General features: G+C 40.9%; 1 protein-coding gene across 2 annotated transcripts in view; it reads left to right on the top strand.

Moving 5' to 3' along the window:
• The window catches only part of Tmem131 (transmembrane protein 131), a 157,270-nt gene that overhangs the window by 117,035 nt on the left and 24,926 nt on the right, over positions 1-15,309 (top strand). For both annotated transcript variants that reach the window (XM_057751074.1, XM_057751073.1), the window contains exons 13-24: positions 2,157-2,265; positions 2,985-3,138; positions 3,221-3,391; positions 4,864-4,974; positions 5,058-5,192; positions 5,599-5,703; positions 7,577-7,663; positions 11,415-11,567; positions 11,662-11,737; positions 11,872-11,989; positions 14,870-15,008; positions 15,091-15,200. In XM_057751074.1, the coding sequence (XP_057607057.1) occupies positions 2,157-2,265; positions 2,985-3,138; positions 3,221-3,391; positions 4,864-4,974; positions 5,058-5,192; positions 5,599-5,703; positions 7,577-7,663; positions 11,415-11,567; positions 11,662-11,737; positions 11,872-11,989; positions 14,870-15,008; positions 15,091-15,200 (1,468 nt within the window). The remainder of the gene's footprint in view (positions 1-2,156; positions 2,266-2,984; positions 3,139-3,220; positions 3,392-4,863; positions 4,975-5,057; positions 5,193-5,598; positions 5,704-7,576; positions 7,664-11,414; positions 11,568-11,661; positions 11,738-11,871; positions 11,990-14,869; positions 15,009-15,090; positions 15,201-15,309) is intronic.

The following is a 15,309-nucleotide window of genomic DNA, read 5'->3' as shown; positions in this document are numbered from 1 at the left end:
CAAGGCTCCTCCCTTCCAGCACCTTAAGCCCAGCAAATGTCTCCATGGAGGCCTATGGTGCCATTTGTGTGGTTCTTCTGAGATTATAGACTCTAAATTATCTGTTTAGTTATCCAGTGCCAACTATGGAATCCCAAGACCTCATGCACGCACACAAGTACTCTGTCACTGAGCTGTATCCCCAGCCCTAAAATGGTGTTTCTTACAAGTGGTTTTTTTTTTTTTTCAAGCAGTTGCTAATTTTCTTTAAAGTGTTTTTTAATGTCATGAGGAAATATTTTGGACTTTAACCCACTCACAGTACTGCAGATCTCCCAGCAGAAAATACCTCTCAAAGGTTGCTGTGAAGCCGGGCAGTGGTGGCGCACGCCTCTAATCCCAGCACTTGGGAGGCAGAGGCAGGCGGATCTTTGGGAGTTCGAGGCCAGCCTGGTCTACAAGAGCTAGTTCCGGGACAGGTACCAAAGCTACAGAGAAACCCTGTCTCGAAAAACCAAAAAAAACAAAACAAACAAAAAAAAAAAGGTTGCTGTGAGTGTGTGAGTGGCCTAGAAAGATGGCTCAGTGGTTAAGACCACTTGCTTGCCATTCCAGAGGATCCTGAATCAGTTCCCAGCACCCATGTTCAGTGGCTCACAACAGCCTGTAACTCTAGCTCCAGGCAGGATCCAGTGCCCTCTTCTGACCTCCTTGGGCATATATGTGCATGTACGCACCCATACACCGTGCCCTCTTCTGACCTCCTTAGGCACACGCACACACACACAATTTTTTTAAATAAAAAATTGTTTTTAAAGGATTAGTGTGAAATTGGTTGGGAAGCTGTGTTTGACTTGGGTATTTTCAGAGTTCGCTGTGTGTTAGTGCTGCCAGGGTCATGTTTCAGACAGATATCCTTCTCCCCAAAGTACTCATGATATTTAACTGAATATTCTTGAGATTTTTGTGTTGTTAATTCAATAATACTATTAAATACCTGAATTACAGACGTGTAATCAGCCTGTCATCAGAAGGCTGAAAAAATTAAAGTGTCCATAAATAACTCAGTTTGGAAAAAATGTTAAGAAGAAATTTAAATCTGAAGTGCCTAAGAGTACACCTTGAGATGCTAGGCATCATACCATTTCCTTGTCCTTTGTGTGTCCTGAAGTCAGGTGGTACACATTCACAAGCAGAGGCATACCTGAAGGACTACAAAGGAGAGACACTCCTTCAGAGTGAGCACCCAGACTGAACGCATCAGTTCTTTGACTCCATCAGTGAGACAGTACAGGGATGGCAGCAGGCGAGGGTGTGCTTCAGCTCATATGCACAGCTCTGGGCTGGTGAGTGGCAGAAGTCAGAGCTCCTTAGCCTCGGCTTTTCTCCGCATCATGCTGCCTTGTTGAAATTTGCGGGAAGACTGCAGCCGAACCAGGAATGCTGTTTATCAGTACACCCTTGAACTACCAGTACTCAGTAGATGGCTGCAGTTTTGCCTCCCAGGGGATGCTAGACAGTTTTCTGGAGACATTTTTAGTCGTCACAGCTGGAGGGATGCTCCTGACATCTAGCAAAAGGAGCCCCTGGGTACTACTGTTGGATATCCTACACAGTGCCTGCCACAGGAGTAAACCTGACCTCACACACTACCATGCTGAGATTAAGGTTAAGGAACCTGCTGTCCTAAATGACACCAATGCCTCAAACGAAGAAGTGACTTGTGTTTACTTGCTAATGACCAGTCTGTTTGTCTTACCACAGGAAAAAGTCCTGCTTTTTATATAAAATATCTACTTTGCATGAGCTTTCCTCTTTTTTTCTTAAAGATCCTCTCAGTTTACGTAAAATCCACTCAGACTCAGAAGTAGTAAACAGTAACAGATGGCTGGCTACGTGGCTCAGCAGTTGGGTCCTTGCTCACCACCAAGCCTGTCGACATGTTTAGTCTCAGAAAATGCAAATGGTGAAGAGACAAGACCCCCACCAGTTGTCCTCAGCCCCCCACACGTGTGCCATAACAGGCTCACCTTCGCTCACATATATCATACAGATACACAGAATATGTAAATGTAATGTTTTAAGTTTAAAAATACCCCCCACACACAAATAGACATTTTTAATAAAATGACAATTTTTTGTTGTTTTCTTGTTTGTTTTTTAATGCTTCCTTTCAGCTTCAAGAGCAAAAAAGCCATCTCAGTTTTCTGGGAAAATAACTGTTAAAGCAAAGGAAAAGAGTTACTCTAAACTCGAAATACCCTACCAAGCAGAAGTTCTAGATGGGTGAGTTTCACCTTCCAAAGAGCTTTTTACTTTTTGTTTCTAACTTTTTGCTGATAAATAGTTCATCTAACCTAATGGGATTATTATAAAAAGAACAACCACAACTGTAAAGAAAATCCTTCTGTATCTTGTTTATTTCTGATTTTCTAAGATGAAAAGAGAAAATAGAACGATATTATTTGTGTTAGAGGATGTAAAGATTCATCAATGAATCTGTGTTTTTTAAGTATTTAAATCATTTGAACCATTTTCCTTATGTTCTTTTTGTAACGTGTCAGACTGTTTCGTGTTGCTCCTGTATGACTTGAGGCAAATGTTTGGTTTTGTCTATAAACTCCTCAGCCCCTCGATTGACCCTTGCTTTATAAATGGCCTCTGAGATATAACTTTCTCATTGTACTTTAAGCAGTAAGTGTTATATTAACACACAACCTGATAGGTCCTCACCATAACCACCATAGCCGTCCTGTTGGTGCATTCTTGATTCCAGAAGTTTGATTTTGTGTCATGCAAAGGGAACCATCTTTCCATTACATTTCAGTATTTTATAAGCTAAATTTTAATTCATGCGATCAATCATAGTTTCATGAAGATAAATACTAATTCTGTTCTGTGGTTCTTAATGCTAAATGTATACTACTACTTACAACGAAAGAGCTTGGACCTTAAATTAGCATATGAAAATGAGGAGGATTCACCTTGTTTTGTTTTTCCAATAGTTATTTGGGTTTCGATCACGCCGCAACGCTGTTTCACATCCAGGACAGTCCTGCTGACCCAGTGGAGAGGCCAATTTACCTGACGAACACTTTCAGTTTTGCGATCCTCATTCATGATGTGTTGTTACCAGAAGAAGCCAAATCAATGTTTCAGGTATGTGTGAGCCCTCTTGCTTCCATTCTGCTGCTATCCACTAGATGGTACTAACTTGCTTTTTCTCTCCTTCTCTCCCCAGGTTTACAACTTCAGCAAACCAGTTTTAATTCTTCCTAATGAGTCAGGATACATTTTTACCCTGGTTTTTATGCCATCCACATCATCCATGCACATAGACAACAACATTTTACTTGTTACCAATGCCTCTAAGTTTCATTTACCTGTGCGGGTATACACAGGCTTTTTAGATGTAAGTATGTTGTCAAGGTCCCTTCTCTGTGCTTCTGGATATTGCCAGGGTTTGGGATACACTCTTGTGTTTACATGTTGATCTGAATCCTTCCCAATCAGTGCTTACAGAATACAATAGTGTACCACCCCTATCTACAAAGGACTCCTTCCAGGATCCCCAGAGAAGTCCAAAACTAGAGGTTGTTATTCTTCAGTGTCCAATGGGAATTGGTCTTAGAATCCACTACAGATGCCCAAACCATGAGTATTCCTGTCCCTTATAGAAAATGCTGTAATATTTGTAGGCAAGCACTGAAGTCCATGGATATGGAGCCCACAGGCTGACTGTCCACTCTGTGTTTTCCTCTAATGCATACAACTAAGTTTAATTTAGAGACGAGAGTAAGGAGTAGTAAGATGGAACACTTAGGGTAATATGTGATAAGTGCTGTAATTAAACTATTACATTTACCTTTGCCTTAAGGAAAGCACTATGGCTTTTCTTTGGGACATGTGAATCACTGCCCTTGCTCCTTATAAAGCAAATTAAGGGTTGCTTGAACACTGGCACTGTGCTGTGACCACAGTAGTCCTTCTGAAACCCACACGATGAATGAGTGGGTAGCATATACAGCATGGATACAGAGGAGAAAGAGATGGTTCACATCCCCGAAAAGACAACACAAGGCTTTGTTTGCTACTCAGAGTAACATGCAATTGCAAACTTAGGAATTACTTGGAATTTTTCCCATAATATAGTTGACTTCTTTAATTTCAGTCTCTACCTAGAACCTTTCTATGTTGTTTTCTCTTGGTTTACTTTTAAATTGTAATGGCAGAAACTCTAAAACAAAGATAAATAGAAGGATAATGTGGCGGGGCAATAGGAAGTAAAATGGTATCCTTGATTGGTTAAAGTTGGACAAAGTTGTTATACCAGGACAAAGCAAAGAACCAGAGAGGGCAGAAGAAAACTGGGTGGTAAAGATGTACATTTGGGCAAATATGATAAATATAGCACAGAAGTAAGGTGAAGAGGTCTTCACAGTACAGAAGACAACAGACCAGCGGGAAAATTCCAGACAAAGCTGTGGTGAATATGGCCAATGAAAGAAATTTGGATAAGTAATAAGACAGTTGAGAAAGAAAAGGGTGGAGCATGCACAGTGCCTTCCAGAACTTAACATCAGCTAGACTGTGGAGCTTGGGCCTCAGGATTACCCCATCCAGTCAGATGACTTATTTGTAAAATCATTCAGTGCCTTCTGAGACCACCTCAGTTTCTGCCTAACTGCCAAGGACTCCCTAGCCTCTCTTTGTTTTTCAGGGAAGTAGCTGCTCAGTAAGTGGCTCTTTCCATCTCTGATTCCTCTGTTCAAAATTCTTATTCTATAATGTATACATTGACATAACGTACAGAAACTGTAGTGTCTCCTAGTGATTACACACATGCGATTTGGTGTTTAATACAGTCCTTTTCTCTCTCTCCAGTACTTTGTATTGCCCCCCAAAATAGAAGAACGCTTCATAGATTTTGGAGTACTGAGTGCCACGGAAGCAAGTAATATATTATTTGCAATTATAAACAGCAATCCAATTGAGGTAAAGAAATTATTTTTATTCTTGATCACACTGAGGATTTCATATTTGTGTTGCAAGATCACTTTTGTGTTTTCTCTTTGAAGCTGGCTATAAAAAGTTGGCATATCATAGGAGATGGCTTATCAATAGAACTTGTAGCTACAGAGAAAGGCAACAGAACTACTGTGATCGCAAGCCTTCCGGAGTTGGAGAAGTCCTCTTTGCCTGACCAGTCCCCGGTGAGTGAACTTGTTTACTGTTTCTTTGGGTTAGAATGGGTGTTTCAGCCACGAGTAAAAGAGTACTGCTGTGTGCACCACACAGTGTTGATGTGCTTCCTAATGACACTGACTGGTAGACATTGGAAGGGCCCCATGCAGATCATCTACTCCCCTACTTTCCTTTCATGATGAGGGCACTGAAGCCCAAAGACATTAAGCCTATCTTATCATGAGTTACAGAGCAAGTGAAATTGCTATCATGAAAGGAGAAAGTGTCTTCAGTGAGTCAGTATTCTAAGCTCCAGTGTGACCTGAGCCACACATGTCTGTGTGGGTATAACTTACCACTAGAGTGCTCTTTCCCAATTCAGTAGGAGACTTGATCCTGCATCACTAGTGAATGATGCCATTTTTACTGCTTCAGGTAACATTAGCTTCAGGACACTTTGCAGTGTTCAGAGTCAAGCTTACTGCTAAGAAACTAGAAGGGATTCACGATGGAGCCATACAGATCACAACAGACTATGAGGTAAGCACATTACTGGGGATTTTTCTGAAACTTTTTGCTGTTATTGATTGTGCACATTTTTTGTTTGGTTTTTTTGTTTTGTTTTGTTTTTTTGTTTTTGTTTTTCGAGACAGGGTTTCTCTGTAGGTTTGGAGCCTGTCCTGGAACTAGCTCTTATAGACCAGGCTGGTCTCGAACTCACAGAGATCCGCCTGCCTCTGCCTCTCAAGTGCTGGGATTAAAGGCGTGCGCCACCACCGCCCGGCCTGATTGTGCACATTTATAGAGCTTTTTGTTTTTGTAGAAGCAAAGAACTACATCTGCTTAAAGTTAATGTACCAGTTTCATGCCTTTAAAACTGGCCTTTTAACCATTCAGAAGACTGGTTGTTACCTCCCAGTTTTCTGCTAAAACTCATACTTTGTAACTAAAACACAGTTTCAGGAAAACACTTTTAATACATTTAGAATTACCCTGCAAAAAACTTGCCTACAGACAGTTGCCACATAACAACTGACTGGATTTCCTGAGCTGCATGTTTGACACTACACTCATTAGTATATGTTTTGCAATATGTTAATGTTTGTGTCCTGATGGACATTCTTTAAATGACTATCATTGATCTCTTCCAGAGACTGTAGACTTTATGTTGTATTCAGTAAGAGCCTGAATGTATGTATTTCTATCATTGATCTCTTCCAGAGACTGTAGACTTTATGTTGTATTCAGTAAGAGCCTGAATATATGTATTTCTGACAGATCTGATTTTTTTTTTATTTTATACTTTCGATTTTTGATAAAGGGATTGGAACTTACTGTGTAGCCTAAAGTGGCCTTAAACTAGCAGATTTCCTACTTCAACTTCTCAAGGGCTGGGGTCGCAGGGGTAGGATTGCTTGCCTACCTCAGTTAAATATCTAAAAATATTTTAAACTTAACATTTAAAGGTCTTTGAATAGTTAAGCACTGAGCACTGCTGAGTTCAACAAGTCGCTGTCTTTTTGTCCTCCTGATGTTTTCAGCACACACAGATCCAACGACAAAATAAACAGAATTGACTATTCGATAATAAATAACTAGTTTAGATATATCAAATTACCTCCAAAAACAAGGAATTCTATTTAGTGTTCATATAGAAGTGCCTTTCAGACTTGAGGCAAGTTTTTGTTAAGTGGATGAAAATAAAAATTAATCACAAGGGGCTGGAAAGATGTCTCAGCAGTTAATAGCACTGGCTGCTCTTCTAGAAGACTCAGGTTCAGTTCCCAGCACCTACAAGGTGGCTCTTAACGATCTGTAGCTACAGTTCCAGGGGATCCAATGCCCTCTTCTGGTCTCTGCAGGCACCAGGCATGTGTGTGGTAGGTATGCAGGCAAAATATCTATATACATAAAAGCTAATTACAAAAAATGAAATTTTAAAAGTTAAACACAAATATTCTTTCATGCACTGCACTCAGCTCATGTGTGGTACTAATTTGGAGTAAACTGAAGTCCAACTCCAGAAAGTTCAACTTGTCTTTAAAACTTTGGTTGAAATCAATTTCTGTCTACCAAAAAAATACTGAGTTATTTAGCCATAGAAATCCTGGGTTTTTATAGATGTTGTTTTAGGAGTACAGCTTTCCTTTTTAATCTGTAAGAGGACTTGCATTTTGAAAAATTTGTCTTTATTCCTTTCCTATGACTTGGTCTTAACTGCTCTTAGCAGGTAAATGAGGAGTCACTGGAAATGCTATTGTTCTCATTTTATAGAGAACCTTGGGCAGATTAAAAAGCTTCCAGGGTGGTTATTGCTGGTATGTGACACAAAATAAACTTTGTTTTTAGCCCTGAAACAATGAAGTAATCGCCAGTACCAAACATCCCAGACTTTCCCCTCTTCACCCCACAGATCCTGACCATTCCTGTGAAAGCTGTGATTGCAGTGGGCTCGCTGACCTGCTTCCCAAAGCACATGGTCCTTCCCCCTTCTTTCCCAGTAAGAAAATTATACTTCTTCTTGCTAAGTGTTTTCCATTGCCTGTATCTCTTATGTTTATAGCTCAAACGGGAAAGTCATTTAGTGTTTTCATCATTTATTGTAACGTAAACAGCACCAGGTTCTTCAGAGGATATAAAGTGGGATACGAAATAGACCCCTCCCTCAGAAAGACTTTCTATGAAGAATAGGAACAGGAGCCTTGCTGTATGTAAAGCAGAGAGAAGAGGTTACTCCAGGAAGAATAAAATAAAGGGACTTAGAGAAAAAGCACCCTGCAGCCTAACTTAGAATTTTTTGTGGCAGGGATAGAAAAGCATGGTCAAGGACATCCAGGGCTAGGGAAGAACATCACCAGAGGCAAGAAGGTGAAGTCAGAAGTGGTCCAGGTGGTGCCGGGTGGTCTGCTGGGCCAGAAGGGAAGGAAACTTTAAGAGCAGGAAGAACAGTATGTTGGAGTGGATACCTGAAAAAATGTAAATTCATGGGAATCTAAAATTTTTTGAGCAGAGAGTTAACATCGTCAGTGCTGGACTTTAAAGATTGGCTCTGTATCAGAAGGAAATGCAGACCACTTGTGGAAGGAAATAACAGCACAAGGTGGAGTAGGGCACACAGGAAAAGGGCCATGGGGAGAGTTGAGCACCTTTTCTGCTTCTAAACCTCCATTTTGAGGGGGGGGAGGGAGTGGGGGGGGAGAGAGAGAGAAAGAGATTTGAAATTGGAAAACCTGGTTCAGTTCTCAGCATCTACAAGGTAGCTCACAACTGTCTTAAATTCCAGGTTCAGGGAATTCAGTGCCCCCTTCAGTCCTCTGTGAGAACTAGGCACACATGTGGTGCATATCAGTACACGCAGGCAAACACTTATACATATAAAATAAAAATAGGCACTCTTTCTGCAGAAGTTAGTTAATGTCAAAATGTTTTTCTATCATCTGAAACACTGTTAGAATTAATAACTCTTTTAGCTTGATAAGAAATTGCTTAGGCAGGCATGAACAGACACTTTAAAAATCATCTGAAAATTTTGTGGTATTGTGCTTCTTTATGCTAAAAAAAAATCCATGTAGGTTTTATTCAATAGGATTTCAAACAAAACGCAACAGTTGGATGTTTCTCTCCATAAAAATATAAATTAATAACTGCATATTCACATAAATAAACATATACAATTAAATGTGTGGGATTTTACATATAAAACCTGTATATAGGCAGCATAACTATAAAATCTCTTTCTTGATGGAATTGGTAACCGCACACATACACACACACACACACCCCAACAGGGTTTCTCTGTAGCTTTAAAGCCTGTCCTGGAACTTGCTCTGTAGACTAGGCTGCCCTCAAACATATAGATCCACCTGCCTCTGCCTCCCACTGGGATTAAAGGTGTGCACGGTCATGCCTTTTTTTTTTTTTTTTTTTTGAGTACTGTTAAGATATTTAAAGTTGAACTAGTGAAATGGCTCAGCAGATAAAGGTGTTTGCTGCTGCGAAGCCTCATGACCTGAGTTCTCCAGGACTCACACGGAGGAAGGAGAGAACCAACTCCTGGAAGTTGTTTCTTGAGCTTCACGTGGACTCAATGGTGGATATGCGCTCTGTGGCACATAAGCCCACCACCATATACATACAAGTTAATCATGTAATTTTTTAATTTTAAAGAATTAAAAAAAGAAAGTTTGTATATGGGTCGTTAAGTACTGGAAATACAAGAATTTGAATACTTCTTGACTACTGTAGGTGACAGCTTCATGTGTGGTTCTAGAATACTTGCAACAGTTCTTTAATCGCGCATGACTCATCCCGACCACAGGCAGATCTCTCTCGATGTGGTTCTGAAAGATATGGGATGTCTTTTATACCTAGTGGCAGGACCTCAGAGATGATGTGTGCACGGGGAGCAGAGTGGTAGAGAGAAGGCAAAAGACATTACACATGAATCAACTCCTTGAGTGCTCTGATGAGGTCAGCAAATCGAGACAGCTGGGGGTAGGAGTGGATAACTGTGCCTTAGCGTTTGAGCGTTGAGGAAGTCAGGATGCATTGGGCAAACGTAGAAATGTGCCTTCCTAGGATAGAGGGTTAGGGGCAGGAGATATGAGTACTGTACTTAACAAAGCCTAAATTCAAGAGTGTACCCTCTCAATATAACATTTTAATTAATAAGTTCAATATATTTAAGTTTGGGCTATAATTAAACCCTCACCTTCCTGTCATTGCACTTTGTCTAACTATATATTAAATCCATGCCTTTATTATTAATCCATGAAACCCTTATTCTTCCTTCAGCCACCTTTTACCCTCTGCTAAGTCCTGAAGGGACCTAGAGCTATTAGAGGGAAACCATACATTAGAAAACATTTCAAATAACTCAGGGTTGGATATTTGAGTAGAGTTGCAAAATGAACTTTATTTCTCTTTTGATCTCCATGCGGCCAAAGAGCTGATGCTGGGAAAAAGTTCTGACAGGTATAGGAATCTAGATGACTGCCAAGAAGGCACAGCTGCTGCCTGTTCTGACTTTCTTCCCTCCCAGCCACATGTCCACCCCTAAGGGTCTTACTAGGGTATTTATTTTCACTGGGCTGCAAATAAGGACACCATCCTCTTCTGTGTTTTTTACTAGAAATACTAGAGCGGGTTTCTTGTTTTAGAAAATTCTTTTAAGTGGGTAGAAATAATTCTGTATTCAACCAAAAGAAAGTATAAGCTCATAATATGCTTCTCAAGGGTGAGTTGAATCTTTTTTAAATTCATAATTTACTAATTTGATATCCTGTAGAAAAACAAAGCACCTGGTAAGAATGGTTACTGATTATACTTTGGTTTGTGAGGCTAGAAGGATGGCTCAGCAGTTAAGAGGACTTACAGCTCTTGTCGAGGGGATGGTTCAGCTCCCAGCACCCACGTGGAGCTCACTGCCATCTGTAACTCCGGGTCCTGTTCTATGTAGTGCACTTTACACAAGTGCAGCCAAGCAGTCATACACATAAAATAAAAGTAAATTGTTTTTGGTTTTTCGAGACAGGGTTTCTCTATAGCTTTGGAGCCTGTCCTGGAACTAGCTCTCGTAGACCAGGCTGGCCTTGAATTTACAGAGATCCGCCTGCCTCTGCCTTCTGAGTGCTGGGATTAAAGGCGTACACTACTACCGCCCAGCCTTGTTTTCCTAAGATTCTTACTGGTGTATATTTTTACTAATTTTCTGAGACAAGGACTGTGTAACTCAGTCCTCTGATTTTAATCATCTAAGTATTGAAATCACAGGCATACCAGTTGGTAGCCTGTATTTTTAAAAAAAGATCTAATTTTCTCTTTTGTAAAAAAAATTACATTGCTTTTTATAAAGAAAACTTTTTTTAAAAAGAATGTTTTATTCTTATTTGATTAGGTCTTAGAATTCGTTTATTTCAGTGCAGTCTTTCTTTGATATAAACAGACTTTGCCTTACAAACCAAAAATGACCTCTTTGTGTGAAGCTCCCTTCTGTCTTCTTGGTGTACTTGGTGCATCAACACGAAACCAAATTTCCCCTTAATTTATACGGTAATATGCCACAGCAGCAACAACAGAAAGGTTGTCCCATGGTTTCTGTTCTTTTAATTTGGTGCTTTTCTTCTGAATGAGGGGGTAGATTTTTGGGTCTTTTACAGATTTAAATATTATCAGCTGATGAAAATTCTGAATGTATCTTACTTAGCTGCAGATTTGATCATTTACAACTGAATTTGTTTTTCTTCCTTCAGGGGAAAATAGTTCATCAGAGCTTAAATATTATGAATTCCTTCTCACAGAAGGTGAAGATACAGCACATACGGTCTTTGTCAGAAGATGTACGGTTCTATTACAAACGATTACGGGGCAATAGGGAAGACTTGGAGCCAGGGAAAAAGTCAAAGGTTGGTTAGGTTTGAGAAGTCCCAGCTGTCAGTCCTTTGTGACTGTGATTATCTGTGGATTCGGGATTCACGGTTATCCTGTGCTTCTTTGTAGATTGCAAACATTTATTTTGATCCTGGGCTACAGTGTGGGGATCACTGCTATATTGGCTTGCCCTTTCTATCCAAATGTAAGTCTTCTTGTTCCCTCCATCTCTTCTCTCTCTCCATCAAAAAGTGATGCTGAGTACTGTAGAACTCACTGGAAGGGGTATTGGCAAGTGGGTTAGATTGAGTCCGTGCTGACCTGTGCTTTCTCTTTTAGCTGAACCCAAAGTACAGCCCGGGGTCGCCATGCAGGAAGACTCGTGGGATGCCGACTGGGATGTACATCAGAGCTTGTTCAAAGCTTGGATGGGAATAAAGGAAAATTCAGGTCATAGGTACGAGCCTCTGCTTCAGTCACATGTTTAGCAGTGAAGCACGTGGGACATCTCTGTTGTTACCACTTTCGAAATGTCACTGTATTTTCATATTGGCTATTTTACTTTACAGTAAGATAATGGGCCTAGTTCAGAATGTTGTCACATTGATATTGTCAACATATGTTGCTAAGGAATACATACACTCCTGTTTCCTCTTTTCTCCAGTGCACAAAGTCTGTCCTTAAAATCAAAGAAATGTGAAATTGCCCTTATATATCATGACTGCCATGTTCATCTTAGACATAGTGTTATGCATGAGAAAAAGATTTGTCTGCCACTGGCCTGCCCAAAAGGCAAATTGGGCTCTCTCCCTACAAAAGAGAAAGGAGCAGCACATCCCGACTATTGTTAGGCAGAGACAGCTTGTCTGCAGAGCTACGTGACCACCTCAGATCGGGCCTATGTCTTTTGTGCCCTACAGAAATATGGGCCTACAATCCACTCTCTCTTATTAAATTTTAACAACCCCTGTGCTTCTGCAACAGGACAGATGGGTCACGCCTGGCTTGGGCAAAGTCTTCTTCCTGTTGCCCAAATTTTCCCATCTTTGGAAAGTGGCATATGCGAGTTTTTCCTGTCTTAGGCATCTGGGGAGGAGAAGCTTTAAACCCATCATTGACTGCCGACCTCTGTAAAGTGAAGAGATCAGTGGAGAGAAATATACACGGGCTCCAACACATCCTCACCAGTGTTTGTTGTTGGCAGGTGGTTGGTTAGTCTGTGGGGTGTGTGTGTGTGTGTGTGTGTTTCAGTGATAGCTACTCCTCTGAATCTCCAAGCAGTTAATTTGCATTTCCCTGAAGACTAAAGATATGAAACTTTTTCAGATGTTTCTGGACATTTGTATTTTTTCCCTTGAGAACTGTCTGCTTAGCTCAGCTCATGAGTCCATCTGTCCAATGGTTCAAACCATTAACTGTTGAAACTGAGAATTTCTGTATTGTAAAAAGTTTCTTTAAAGAGCCGGGTGGCCTTTAATCCCAGTACTTGGGAGGCAGAGGCAGGCAGATCCCTGTGAGTTCAAGGCCGGCCTGGTCTACAAGAGCTAGTTCCAGGACAGACTCCAAAGCAACACGGAGAAACCCTGTCTTGAAAAACAAAACAAAAAAAAAGTTTCCTTAAAGAAAGTTTTTTGTTTTATTAAACATGGTTCCACTGAGTACACAAAGACTTGTAATGAACTTGTGAAGTGCTCAGTGATTCAAAGTCTCCTTTGTTGCCTGTGTCTCCACAGTGGACCTTGTAGAGTATAGACAGTCTCCAAGTGCTACTGTCCAGGTGTGAATGGGTGACTCAGTAGTGCTGCCCTCCGTTCAGCCCCCAGGGAGCCCTTCACCACCACATCTTCCTCCCAGTGTGCACCCAGCCAAGGCCCTAGGCTTCCATCTGCCCTCTGCCTCCCCAGCCTGCTTGTGCAATGAATAAAGCATTTTTCATGCACCTACATTTGTGTTACCTTGTTGATATGCATGCTTCAAGATATTTCTATTTCTCGTTTTATAATGCCTATATGTGTATGCTTACCAATACCCCAGGATCATAATTTAGTAGTACAGGGTTTGAGTATGCTTCAGTGGTTATTCCCAGGTACCTTTGCCCCATTACAAATACAATCTGAGTCCTGAACTCGACTCTAAACAGTCATTAGTAGGGACTATTGAAATGAGGTCCTGAGTATGACTGAAAACTCTCCGCACTTGGTTTATTACCTCATGTGGCATCCTCATCATGTGCTGCTCTTACCTTGGTTTTACATAGAGAGGGAAAGTAGTATGTCAGGAGCACCACTTGTCATTAGTTCTCTTGGAAATCTCCTAGCACCTTGCTACGTCCTTCCCATATATGCCATGGAAGAATCTTACAACCCTTGAACAATAGATGTATCTGTCCTAAATCATCTATAGTTCACCTTTCCGTATTAAATTTGTACTTTTTAATTTTTTAAGGACTAGGCTGCCGATGTAGTTCAGTGGTAGAGTGCTTGCCTAGCACACAGAAGGTTCTGGGTACTATCCTCAGTACCACCAAGAAAAAATTTTTCTTTGAAGACATACATGCATTTCACTAATGCTGCTGGAACTAAGACTTGTCAACCTTAACAAACTCAGTATAGAACTGTAGCAGGAATTGTTATGTTGACAGCCCTTTGTGTCAAAATAGAGGCATATACATCATTGAAAGCATAATAAAGTTGCATGCCCAGTCATAGAGGGGGCATCTATATCACCTCCTCTAAGATTCTGGAAATATCACCAAGGAGGAGGATGAGCATATGGGCCAGGGGAAATGGAAGCCAGTGGTGGGAACCCTGACTTCTGGGCGTGACACAGCTCTTGCACGCCTGGACTCTTGTGCGGCTGTCACTCCTGTGCAGGACCTCCACCTAACCAGGCCTTCCAGCACCCCGCTGTGGGATGGGTTGGGGCTTCGTGAGGATTTAGGCAGATAATGGTTGATGTGAGAAGGAAAGACACGTTTCCCAGTGGTGTTAGCTGCTGGTAAGGTAACAAACTCCCACTCCATGTTCCTATAAACTACCCTAATGAAATTCATTGGGCCACCCCCTCAAAAAAAAGAAAGAAAGAAAATGGGGGGCAAGGCAGGGCAATGAACAACTAGTGAAAGAAATGTATCATGTATATGTACAAAAGTAAACTAATCTCTGTTAATACTAACATTTTAAAGTTAAAAAAAATATTCTAAAAGTAGGATGAGTAAACCTTTTTTTTAAGAACTGGAAAAAAAATCTTTCTCAAGTACAACTTCTCATGAATTTCTTGTGTTCAGAAAACTCAAGTGTTTTGCTTTTGTACACTGACTTAGAAATTGTTTTTCTAGGTTGAATGCTCTGTTCGAAGTAAATACAGACCTTCAAAAAAATATAGTATCAAAAATCACTGCCGAGCTCTCGTGGCCTTCCATCCTCAGCTCTCCCCGGCACGTGAAGTTCCCACTCACTAATACTAACTGCTCCTCAGTAAGTACTCTGATGGTGCACGCGTTCAGACAAAGCTGAGGTTATAGGAATCTCCATTAATGTATCTTGGCTTTGCTTTAAGGAAGAAGAGATTACCTTAGAGAATCCTGCAGACGTCCCTGTCTACGTCCAGTTCATCCCTCTGGCTTTGTATTCCAACCCTTCCATCTTTGTAGATAAGTTAGTCTCAAGGTAAGCGAGCCTTGCTTTAGACAGCCAAGGTGTTGACTGTAGCTGAAGTTCCCAGAAGTTTCCTGGGGTTGGGTTGATACTAAACCGAGCATAAGAAATGCTTCAGCAG

The sequence above is a fragment of the Chionomys nivalis genome, chromosome 19, assembly GCF_950005125.1.
Source record: "Chionomys nivalis chromosome 19, mChiNiv1.1, whole genome shotgun sequence".
NCBI classification, from domain to species: Eukaryota; Metazoa; Chordata; class Mammalia; order Rodentia; family Cricetidae; genus Chionomys; species Chionomys nivalis.
The sequence above is the reverse complement of the archived record's forward strand: the minus strand, read 5'-3'. Positions and strand labels throughout refer to the sequence as shown.